Below are 12,644 nucleotides of genomic sequence, written 5' to 3' on the forward strand. Positions count from 1 at the left end.
GGAGCTTCTGGTTGTTTACCAGTGGGTATGGCTCAGTGCAACATTTGTCACATCTGATTTAATGAGCTTTATTGTTAAGATTTCATCTGAAAATGGGTCAAGTACAAAAACATAACACCACGTGCGCTTTAGATAAACAGCAAATGTGTGCCACTTTGTGTAAAATACCTTCTAATGTAACCTCATAAAATGTATGTAGTTTTACTAGATTGTTTCTAAAGAAAATGGAAAATGTTGATTTGAGACATTTTTATGCATTGTGCCGATTTTAGGTTTTATAATAAACAATACAACATCACAAACTGCATGTTTCTCAAATATATATTTGGTTTGACATCTACAACGCAGTCAGTCGAGACAGAGAGCATGTTCCACTCCTGCAGTCTGCTCTGGTGGGGGGGGGGGGGGGGGGGCTCACCACAACAAACCTTACACCCCCTAAAGATGAACAATATAAGGAACTAAAATACAATTTATAACTCAGGGTGATAAGTTTACATTTGTCTTTTTCTTAGAAACAAAAGTAAATCTTTCTTTTTATAGAAACAATCTGTAAAAAACATTCTGTGTGTCTTCCTCTGAGTTGTTCAAAAACTAATTTAGTGACTTTAATGAAAAGGCATCAATTATAGGAAGTCCTGCTCCTCCTCATCATCGTCACGTTCCTCTGAGTTCAGGAAAGATGAAGCAGCTGTTAGCAGCTGCCCTGAAACCTGCTGGAACCGAAGATGTTTATCTCGGCCTAACAAAGCCAAACGTCCTGGCGAGTTTTGGATCCTGATATGTACAAAAGCTAATTGCTAACCGGCTGAAATCCTCTCTGCATGCCGTTTAGATCAGTGCTGGTGACGGGACGTCCTCCTGGCCAAAGAACTGTCGCTGTAGCTACAAATGCACACAGAAATTATTATACAGGACTATACAAGAGACGGAGGCAGTACAAAAATACCACGAACTGAAAACCTCTCAAACGTTCAAATGTAAACATTTTTCAATCTGCTACAGGTTTTGAGGCGTTGTAGCTCTTCAGCTCCACAGATGAACCTTGGATGCAGCCCTCTGTCGGCGTTCCATTAGATTACTGACGCAGTGAGAGAAAGACCTCACGGTGAGGGTTATGTGCAGGACAGGAAGTGTTGCTGAGCGCCGATTCACGCCGAGGCACCTCAGACTGGTGAGCTCCAGACGAGCACTTAGCTGCGGCTCAGAAAGTTAGCACACGACGTACAAAAGATGCATAAACATGTTGCTGGTAGGCTGTAAAGGCAAAGTCTGTCTTCTTGTGTTTGCCAGGTCCAGGGTAAAGCAGGTCGAGAAGCTGATGCATAAATGGCACACTTCAGATATGCTGTGGGTCTTCATGCAGCGTGACGTTACCACACGGCTGATCAAATACTGCAGGTTTCCACTCTGCGTGAGGGGACCGAAGCATCAACAGGCAGCTGCAGAAATGACCCACTCCGTTACTGAATCAAAATAAAACGGGTCAGCCTGGTGGAGTTTGGAGCCACGGCTAAGATGAGTTCAGTTTGAGCGAGGTCTTCACAGGCTCAGATGTCCATGTAGTCGTCCTCCTCGTCAGACTCGCTCTCCAGAGACGACTCCTGGCTGGACGTCTCCTGCACCTCCAGCGCCGGCTGGCTCAGGGTGTCCTTTTTGACGGTGGCAGCGGACTGAGAGGACAGGATGACGTTCTGTGTGGGGGGACAGACAGCAGGGGTCACTGCTGAGCACAGACAGCTTTCTGCCTCCCTGTTCAGACAGAGCGAGCGTACCTTCAGCCTCTGTTTGGTTTCCTCTGAGATGCTGCCTTTCGGGGAGAGCAGCGTGGGCGTTGGAGGCGTTACCGTGATCTCTGGTGGGAACTTGGTGACGGTGGAAGGGATGAAGAGCTTTGGCATGTTGGCTGGGACTCGGGAGCGGATTCGGCTGGGGTCTGGAAGCTTTGACAGCTCGCTGCTGGCGTACTGCTGCTGGTCTGAGAGATGAGAACCAAAAGAACATTAAACATTTAAAAGTCAAAGGACAGAGCTGTCGGCTGCACGAGAAAATAACTCTCTTCCTGTTCTGACTTTTTATTTTCCTGTCGCGTTTTGTTTAGAACTACTGCAAAACAATCAGGAGAAACAAGACTGGTTGGTTAGGACAACTTGACAAAGTTTATATTTTTTATTCATTTATCTTGTTATTTCTTGAACATCTCAAATAAAAAAGTGCAACCTACAGCTGCAGGTTCTGGTCAGCTGTGCAGCGACCACAGAGTGGAACCAGATGAGAAATTCAAGTTCTTAGAACTAGAAGGGGATTGAAGTCTGCGCATACTTCAAGCTAGTAGACCGGCTTCCATCCGAAAGATGGAACAACGGCCAGCAGAAAAAAAACAACCCTCAAAAACTAAAAACAAACAAACAACAACAAAAAAAACCACCAAGCTTGTTAAGCTGCTAAATGTATAACGTTAGACTGGTCTAATCTCTGAGATTAAATGTTGACTAAAGTCTGGACTCATGTCTGATTACTGTACTTGTCGCCATACACGTCGCACCACCGTATAAGTCCCATCTATTGTGCGTCACCACTGACCACCTGGAAATGTGGGCCGGTGTTGTGCCAAAAATCAATCGGCAACCAAATGGCAGCCGCAGGAGCATGCACAGGATTACTTTAACAATAATTTAACAAGATAACCACCTAAAAACAATTACTTGTTTGCTCAACATTATAGTAAAAGTGTGTCTCAGTTGAACTTTTCCTTAATAAATTCACTTTAATGGTCAAATCAGCTGAATTTCGCCTGGGTGGCACAGTGAAATGCAGCTGATTTGACGTTTGCTCCAGGCGTTCCGGAGCAAGACGAAAGTGGCTTTGTATGGCAAGCAGAGTGTCTCATTAATAGCCACTTTTACCTATTAATGAGACACTTGGCTTGCCATACTACTTGAGCGCCCTCTAGCGGCTGAAAATGGTAGTGTTCAATATTTTCCATGTCAGAATGAATGAAATCGTCAGATCTCAGGCGAAAATTGAGTTATAAATGTGAGAGAAAACATAAATAGGTCGCTTCTCTGTATAAGTTGCAGGGCACGCTAATTTATGCAAAAAAACTGTGATGTATACAGTGAAAATTATTGTACTGCTGTTGAGTTTTGTACCGCGTCCAGCGTCGTTGACCTCGGTTGTTTGAGGAAGCAGAATTTTTCATAAAATGTTAAAAGAAAAGATTTGAATAATTTAGACTTTTTTATTCTGTTGTAGCAGAAAACATCGTGCTGGCTGGAAATGAAGTTTCCACCTTCATTTGATCTGTTTTGCGCTTTTTATCTTTGAACCTGATTCAAAAATGGTTTATATTTATTTGTTGATTTAACTATATTCATTTTTTTGTTTTTAGGAATAAAAGTAACAAATGACCTGGGTGTGTTAATGAGTTTGTTTCAAACGAATATAATTTTTTGCAGAAAAATAGTAACAATAAAATCACTCAGAACATATAGGTGTTAAATTCACTGTATGAAAAGTGAAATTAGAAGAACATTTGTTCCCCATCATCACATTAAATTCTTCTTTTTGAAAGTGAAACCGTGTGTGAGGATTCCTCTCTGCAGTTTGCAGACATGCTGAGTAGTCGGGCTTTTTAGTTTTAAATACATTTATAATAAGAGTTTTGTTTAGTTTGTCATGCCAGAGCTGGAACTTTAAATTTATACTTTTTAATCTTGTAGCTGTCCGTGAATATAGGAGAACACTGAGATCTTCTAATACATTTCTACTTTCTGTCCCAAAATCCAACTACAAACGATGGGGTGACCGGGTCTTTTCGGTTGTCGCACCCAGACTCTGGAACCAGCTACCTCAGGACTTGCGCTCCATCACTGACATGGAGCATTTTAAATCTAATCTTAAAACCTTTTTATTCAGGCAGGCTTTTAATACCTAGTAGGTCTTTGACAATTTTGCTATGTTCTAATTGTTTTTGTTTTTAACTGACTGATTTTTTTATTCTCGTTTGTTTTTAACTTCTGTACTGTGCAGCACTTTGTGCACCTTTTGGCTGCTGGAAAGGGCTCTATAAATAAAGTTTGATTGATTGATTGATTGATACTTTATACTATAATTTGCTTTCATTTATTTTTAAGTATACAGCAGAGACTGTTTAAAATCAAATGAGCTAATAAAGTGAGTTTCTCAGTGCAGACATGAGTTGCCAGTGGGGTTAATAAGTTTCTCTTCCTGATTCAGACCTGGATGTGGTTGCGTGGTGCTACATGTTGCCGTTTCCTCCTGGAACCACCCAGCTGCCGGTTCCTGCCCCTGGGAAACCGTGGCGAGTTTCATCTGCTGGCAAAGGTGCGACTCCTGTTGACGGTACAAAAGCCCCTCTGAGGGCTCCCCCCGCTCCTCTGTGGGAGGTGAGGACACAGTGAGAAAAAGGTTTAGGAATAAAACTGTGCTCAATTTGAGTTATCGCTGAACAACAACACAAATAAATAAATGTTTGTGAGGTTTTATGGTTGTAACAAAAACTGTGCAGGAGAACTGGGCAGGGACTTCCAGTTCTGCTGGTTCCTGAAAGAAACAAGTTAACAACGTTTCAACGTCTCACTGGTCAGTTTAAAGATGGGACTTGGTTAGATGACACAGTTTTTAACAACGTTTACTAACATTTGTGCAATCGAGAAATATCCTTGGTGCTTTAAGCAAATGTAAAAATTCCCCCACAGAAACAACTGAGCTACAACGGTTTGTTGCCGTGGTAACCATTACATAATTCACATCGGTGAGATGCTGCTGGATGCAATGCCGTGACTGTTTGTGTAGAACTGCATGGGGATAGAAATACACCTATGCATGTATTTGCACAGGTTGAAAGGTCATCCAGCTTTAGGACACAGACCAGATGAAGTGAAGTGAGGGTCGTGTCTTTTAGTCCACAGAAAACTGGAGACGTTCTGCTTCAATGAGTCAGACTGAACTCCTGCATGGATGTAAAGGTGCTCCAAAAACCAACCAGAGACTGTAATGTCTGAGGTTATGTTCCTTTTTTTTGTCTCAGTTTGTTCAGTCTTGTTCAATGGTGAATATTTCATTTTAGTATATTGCTTATTTATTATTTACATAGGCAAAAATACTGTTTAGCCTTGTATGTGCATAAATCTGTTTAAATCACTTTGCTCTACTTAAAATCAAAGCTGTAAAAACCGAGCTCAAAATGGGCTCCATCCACCGAATCCTTATTTGATAAAAAAAATAAACAACAGCTCAGCAACAAGACTCAAACATGCCACAGATTCAAGTTCACAGCTTGATTTGGAATATTGGTGGAAATATACACAAGATTTGCATCCTTATACATAAAACATAATTTCATCTGAATATTCATGAGATCAGCAGTGATTCTGCCAAATCCCTCCAGAAGTTCATTCAGGCGGCAGAGACGGACAATATGGAGGACAGTCATTTCATAAACTCTTGTTGGGGGGCCTGGCAAAGCCCAAAAGGCAAAACATAAACAACACAGACTGCTGTTATGCAACATTTCTGGGTTGGACCACAGGCGCCCCCTGCTGGTCACACATTTTGTTTCTTCAACTGAGAAATTCAAAGCTCCACAGAAGCCACTTGTGTCACAAAAGCATTTGTTTAAACAACAGCAGTAGCCCCAAATGCTGGAATAGCTTTAGATTTAATGTTTTTATATACATAAAAATAATCTAGTTCATGCAGAGACATGAGGAGGAAGCAGTACCTGTGTGTGGCAGGAAGGCCATGGCTGCAGCAGACTGACCTCCGGCTCTTTTGGGCTGCGGCTGATCGTGGAAGCCTGAGCTCTGAGGGCGGGACAGTTTGCTCAGGGGCTCACACACCGATTTGGCTTGGCCGTCCTGGATGGACAGTGGGTGGCAGGTGGTGTGACTGAGCAGGACGGGAGTCGGCAGAGAGGCGGGGAAGAAGAGGTCTTTGTGCTCCTTGGTGTACTTAGGTGTAGTCGGGGCATCGCCTACAGACTGCTGGAGACAAAAAGAAGGAAAAGTTGTTAAAACCAGGACCTCCTGAAACCGTCTCGTGCTTCGGCTCGTCTCCGAGAACAGCACATCCTCAGAGCTGCGGTCCCCAAACGATCCACGCTGTTGCACTTTTCAAACATACGTCAGCTGTATTAGTCCAGGTTCTTGCACGTGAGAGAACATCCTTCACAGAGCCATGCTGCGGTCCCTCAGGGCTTCAGGAGGTTTCAGAACCCGTCTGCTGGACAGTAAGCCGATGAGACGATCAGCTCCACACACCACACTACATCCTTATGAACAACCACTTCCCTCAGCGTCCTTTTGAGGACCACTTATGAAGACAAGAGCAGCACAAACAACCTGCGACAACAGTCCCTGCTTCCACAGCCGCTGTCATGGTAACACACAGAGGAGCACTGTTACAACAAAACCAATAAACCTTTCCTAGTTTTCAGTTTCAAATGGATGAAAACTAACCTTTAGGAGCTCATAAATCCAGACCGGCTGAGAACTGAAGCTTAGGAGAAAATATAGGAACCCTCTATATGAACTCTGAGTATGCAGTCTTAGTACAAGATCATGTTTGTCTCAGTTTTTATAGATAAACTGACAAAAAAAAAAAGGTGCTGCAGTTTTGTCAAGATGTCAAACTCACAGATCAAGATCGCACAAGACAATATGTCCTTCAGCAGAGCTCGTATGCTGTTTTTCTCAGCCGTCTGCCGGGGGAGATAAGTTCAAATTACACTCTGAATCACAGCTCACTGGGACAAAGGTCCCCACAGAATCTGCAAGCCAGAGCAGGAGCAAATTTACCGGAGCGGGACACAACAGGAGCAGCTCCTTCAGTCCCCCCCAGCACAGAGTGGCTCAGCTCTGATGATTCAGACATCATGAATTAAACATCAAGAAGCCACCGAGTCAGCTGGGCGTTAGAGAAACACTGTACCTGAGAAAAGTAAAGCCTTCACAGAGAGAGTGTGTTCCTGGAGGGTCGCTGTGGTCAGTGTGTCAGCTTGAGCTGAGGTGAACCGCTGAAAGGTGGCTCCTTGTAATCATTAAGATCAGGCTTTAAATTCAATGAGAGCAGCTTCAGATGTTCTGCATGGATCTTTCAACATGGATTACAGAACAACCAATCCTTTAATTTAATTATTTAATGAATGAATTAATAATGGCTATATTTTTGATGAGGAATGACAAGAGTTGACGTCATTTTGGTCAAACCTTAAGGATTATATTACCGGGACACGTAATGTCACACTCAGAGCAGTGTTTCCTCTACCTTTATCCAAGCAGGGCGGCCCACCCTCCCTCAAAGTTCATGGCAGGTAATACATTAAAATACATCTGTATGTGTCTGCACGAGAACAATTCACTGCCGCCAGGGGGGACGCCAAAGCTGATACACCACCCACCTCCTCCTCATGAGCCGTGCCAACCTTCCCCAGGAGTTTTGTTACTAAACTTTAACTCCTATTAAATACTAATGCGTACAGAGCGTCATCGTTAACATACCGACGTGTCCAACTTAGGTGCATGACCAAACTCCTGCTAACAGAGGGAGCATCTGCTGCAGGAGCGCACAGAGCCTGTTTGGGTGCTCTCGCTGTGCGACTCGCTCTTTCTGCTGCTTTACGGTTTGGAATTAAACAATATTAACACCACAAGGTTTTTATTTGTTTGCTCAAATTATAGCAAAGGTCCGTTTAACTTTTAATTCCCCCCCAAAGTGCACGACGTTCTCTCTGTGAGAGTCAATTTTAAGTGTTTGTAGTTTATCATAAATATGTGCAAATTTCAATTTTGAACCAGATCATAACAATATAAACAAAGTTTTGATTATTTGGATGTGCTAGGCTTGCTCAGATCTGGATCTATGCTGTGACGGTAACTGTTTGAGTTGAAAAGTAAAAACATCCTTTCAGTGTCGAGCTTTAGGAGTGTTAACAATGTTAATTACATTTAGACTTGTGAACGTTCACATTATGATGGTTATACAGATATTCTTGATTGTCATTATGTTAGACTGATTGGTAATTCTAAATTGACCCTAGATGTGAGTGAGAGAGTGAATTGTTGTTTGTCTCGTTTGTCTCTATGTGTCCCGGTGATGGACTGGAGACCTGTCCAGGGTGTACCCCGTCCCTCACACAGTGACTGCTGGACATGGGCACTGGCGACCCACGTGACCCAAAAAGGAAGAAAAGGATAAAGATAATGGATGGATGGATGTTAGAAAACTCCAATTAATGGTCCTTTTTGTTGCTGAAACTCCTTGAACAATAAAAACAGTGTGAATGATGATAAAACATGTAAACTAGACTAAATTAATGTAATGGATGTAAAAAAAATCCACGATGTATTATTGGATCATTCATTGAATTACATTCAGTCAAATACGAGGATTAAGGCCACTGTGAATTAGAGTTGCACTCGGATCCAAAAAAAAATCCGACCCGGCCCCAGCCCGTAGCCATCATTACCGAACCCCATCCGATCTGACAAATTAACAGTAATTATAGGTCCGTACCTGAAAAAAAAAAACACACAAAAAACCTAACATGCTTATTAACGGTTGGCGGACACGTGCGGCTGACGGGCGGAAGATCAGAGCTGAGGATCCATCAAAGCGCATTAAATGTTTCCCCTGCTTCTGCCTGCGTCCTGCTCTGACATGTCGGATATTTTGTGATTTCACCTGTTTGAGTCGTTGGCCACGCAAGTCCGCTGAGTGCAGCAGCTGAATGAATGTCCATTTGGGCGATGGATCGTTGGCAGTAGTCCATCTGAAGCTCAACTCAACTTTTACCTCTTTCAAGGCTGGTCAGTGTGGTCAAATGGCTGCGTGCAGTAAGTGACTGTATGGCAAGCTATGTTGCCATATAATTGGATCGTCAGCCGCGCACATTCGCTGACACAATCAAAAGCCCGACACCGACCCGGCCTACACATTAAGCACATTATTATGGACTGGCCCGGTCCGAATCAGGGTCGGGCGGGGCCGGGCTCTGGGTTGGGGTTAGAAATGACCGCTCTAATCACCGCCCCTCCACACCTACAGAATTTTGATTTTTTTCTCTCTCTCGGAATTTGGAAAAACAAAAGTAAAATATCAAAACCAACAACAGGAACTTTGCATCAACCCACCTAAACACATAATAAATAAATCAAGTGAGAGCAGAGCTTCTAAAAACATACCCATACGAACTAAAAAGTAAAACCTAATATTGAATCAGTCTAAAATACAGCAGCTGACACTTGGGGGGGTGTTAATGAAATATTTACACTGACTGAGTCTCTTAAAAAGCTAAAGCATTAAACTCCTGTAGAGGTCACTCCACTAAAAAATCCACTATGAAAATATCAAAGTGTGCCAGAGGAATAAATGCTCTCCTCCTCATATGGCAGCAAACGGAGAGCAAACACACACACACACACACACCTGAACCACTGTTTTCCAGCTTTGCCCTATAAGGACACGTGTCTCTACGCATTTGTGGGGGTTTGAAGAAAAACGTGTGAATCTGTAGGAAGCAGAGAAGAAGAAGCTTCCCTCCTCTCCAAGCTGAGCCTCCTAACTAACCACATGAAAGCAGCAGCAGAAGAGCTGGTGGCAGAATAATAACACATTCACTGCTGTGGGATAATACCACAGAAGGAGACCATCTTACTCACAGGAACACTAACTACCACATCACGCAGCCCAATTATCATTAATGTGTATACCTGACACTTGTAACAGCAGTAATACTCTCCTGACAGACGGAGGACACGAATGCATATTGTGAAAACATAAAATGGGAAATTAGATATCATTAATTCTACTTTCTGTGCTGCAAACCCTCCAGCAAAGAGTTTGAACCATTTATTTAGCAGCTGAATGGAACACAAGTAAAATAATACACATATGATAAAATCAATAAAAGAAAAAAACATTTGAATCAAGTTCATAAAATATAGAAACCTCGTTTCTGACGTGTCCACACCGCTGCTTCATATCAACGGTTTGTAAATATGATGTGTTGCTCTGTGTCTCAAAGGCTTAAATTAAAAATGGCTGAAGGTACTAAGCCTAAACATCTCAAAAGAAACCACTTCTACAAAATAAAATGATCACATTTCTTAACTTAACTGGGGGAAAGAAACAAAAAAAAAACCCATTAAATTTGCCAACACCCACTTCTCATGAGCGTGAGGTTCAGGGAACGTCACCGTGACAACGGGATGTGGGCAGAGGGACCCTTGATGACTGTGTGGGCAGGAGGAGGGATGAGAGGAAGGAGGGAGACACCGATACAGAATGAGGCAGAGCAACTAATGATTCGACTGGGAAGAGAAATATAAAAAATAAACGTAACGACTGCTGCTCAAGCAAAACCCTGTAAATCTACTGCAATAAACAAATATTTACGGTGCTCAGATACATCCTTCTGTCACTTTACCCAAAACACAAACTGTATGCAGAAGAAAAACACCAAGAAGAGCTGAAAACAGTGTCTACTGAGAAGAGCAATAGTTATACTGTAGATGTTTGTGTGTGTGTGTGTGTGTGTGTGTATAAGAGACAGGAGAGACATGGGAGCAATAAAGAGGGGAATGAAAAGATGCTTATTTGAAGGCTCTACCTGTCTTTGTGCTGAGGTTGCCAACTGGATCTGGCAGAACTTCACTGCTTGGTCCAAAGCTACGTCTTCATCAACCTGAGAGAGCGAGAGAGAAAAGGCAAAACACATTAAGTCAGAACATTTTGTTCTAAAATATTCCACCCTGATAAACAAGTTGATCCAGTTCTGTCTCAGAAGAAGTGGTAACATGTCTCCGGAGCCTCTGACGTGTGTTGAGTAAGGGCCTGCGCTGAGGCCCACCTCAGCTGCTGTTTGTGTGGGAGTGGGTGAGCCGTGCTGCTGCACAGCACTGCAGCCCAGAGTGCTGTGTGCGTAAGATTAATGCCACGCTCCCTGCAGCAGTCCAGCAGGTCAGAAACCCTCAAACAGAGAGATTTCATGTTTTACTTTTCAAATTATTCTGGTATACAAGCCGAGTCAAACCAGCGCATTGCAGTGCTACGCTTTCATGTCTACCTTCCTGCACTACTTCCTTGTCAAACACACAGACACACACTACAAAATACTTCACAGGTTTCTATAGGACTGACCCCACTTTAACATTGTTTGATGCTATTCAAATATCTTATCTCACTCAACAGGTTTTAGAGGATTTAGACTCGTATCAAAATGCTCGGCTGTAAAATGATCAGACAGGAACACTCAGCTTGTTGGCACTCGTTTCCTGATCACGATCATCTTGTTTCAGACAGCAGGATTCCCTGTTAGTCAGCAAATGTTCATGACGTCTTGGTTAAAGCAGCACAACATTCCTTTCCCTGAAGGGATAGTTCAGATATTTTGAAGTGGGAAAGCTTATGGACAATTATTATATTACCTGTTGAACATAACTCTTTGAACGTTTTGGTTTTAAGTGGTCAATTTTAAGCAAAGCGATGAGCTAAAAGCTAGTCTAAGTCTGGCTATGACTAACAAACAACTTGTTTCTAGAATACTTTATAGAGGTTTGTGTAAATGTTATTTTGTGAACATATATATTGCGCAGTTAGCCATATAAAAACATTTAAAGTACTCCTGTCAGAAGTGCTTCAGTCTGCCTTGAAATACCTACAGCTGCTAATAATTACAATAGAAAAAACCCCGAATTACACAGATTTGTAAATAATTGTAAAGCACAAATTGACACTCATGTAATCACTCATTAAATAGTGTTTACATAAATTGCTATTACCGTAAATATTGAAATTGACGTTTTTAAACAGCAGCCATCTTTGGGCTTGAACTCTTCTTAGATTAGCGGTTAGCTCATTGGTCTGCACAGTTAAATTCAGTTTCTGTACTTGGAGGTGGTTCAAAGTGTTATAGCAAACGAAGCACCTTCAGACATGCAGCCAGCAGAGAACATACGTGACAAACACATTTGGTGAGTCAGTTTAAAGGAGTCCAGAGAACCACTGTGGTTTCTCAAAGATCGAAGAACTACGCTGCCGTTCTTAGGAGACGTTTGATTACATCCGAGAGCTCCAGTTCAAACACTTTGAGCCAAAGCTCTGCTCTGAGAACTGTAAAGAGCTGTTTGCATGGCGCTCTACATTTGAACCTCTTTATTAGTAAAACTGAGCGACGCTTCTCCTAAAGCAGTAGATCTGAAATTGTTTGGAGCGAACAATTGTCTTTTTCCATTCTACCACCTTAAGAGTTAAGCCAAATGGAGTTAAAAAAAAAAAAACAGTTAATAAACAATATGTAATGTAGTGTGTAATATAATACAGTAGTCCCTCGCTATATCGTGGTTTTTCAAAATAAGATTTGACATGACACACAATTGGCTGATTGATGGATGAGCCGCACGATAGGCATGGAGTTTTTATTTAAAATAAATTATTTAAAATTATTTAGCACCTGTGTGCAGCCCACAGCTGTGGGAGAAGCTTCCTCCTGCAGCTGATCAGCTGATCTCTGCTCTGCATTGTGCAGAGCGGAGAAGTAGGCGTGGCCGAGAGAGCAGCTCGAAGACTGAGAGCTGAAATCATGACATGCTGTGCTCTTTTAGAGCGTTTAGAAACATTGT

The 12,644-nt window shown here is 42.4% G+C and overlaps 1 protein-coding gene across 1 annotated transcript in view; it reads right to left on the reverse strand.

Annotated features, from left to right (window-relative positions):
- Positions 1-399: 399 nt before the first annotated feature.
- The window catches only part of cabin1 (calcineurin binding protein 1), a 52,233-nt gene continuing 39,988 nt past the window's right edge, over positions 400-12,644 (reverse strand). The window contains exons 35-39 of the mRNA XM_037681190.1: positions 10,634-10,708; positions 5,747-6,008; positions 4,242-4,400; positions 1,776-1,978; positions 400-1,694 (exon numbers count right to left, since the gene is read on the reverse strand). Coding sequence (XP_037537118.1) covers positions 1,551-1,694; positions 1,776-1,978; positions 4,242-4,400; positions 5,747-6,008; positions 10,634-10,708 — 843 coding nt within the window. The 3' untranslated portion in view covers positions 400-1,550. The remainder of the gene's footprint in view (positions 1,695-1,775; positions 1,979-4,241; positions 4,401-5,746; positions 6,009-10,633; positions 10,709-12,644) is intronic.

Source organism: Nematolebias whitei, chromosome 8, assembly GCF_014905685.2.
Source record: "Nematolebias whitei isolate Nwh7 chromosome 8, NemWhi1, whole genome shotgun sequence".
Classification (NCBI taxonomy): domain Eukaryota; kingdom Metazoa; phylum Chordata; class Actinopteri; order Cyprinodontiformes; family Rivulidae; genus Nematolebias; species Nematolebias whitei.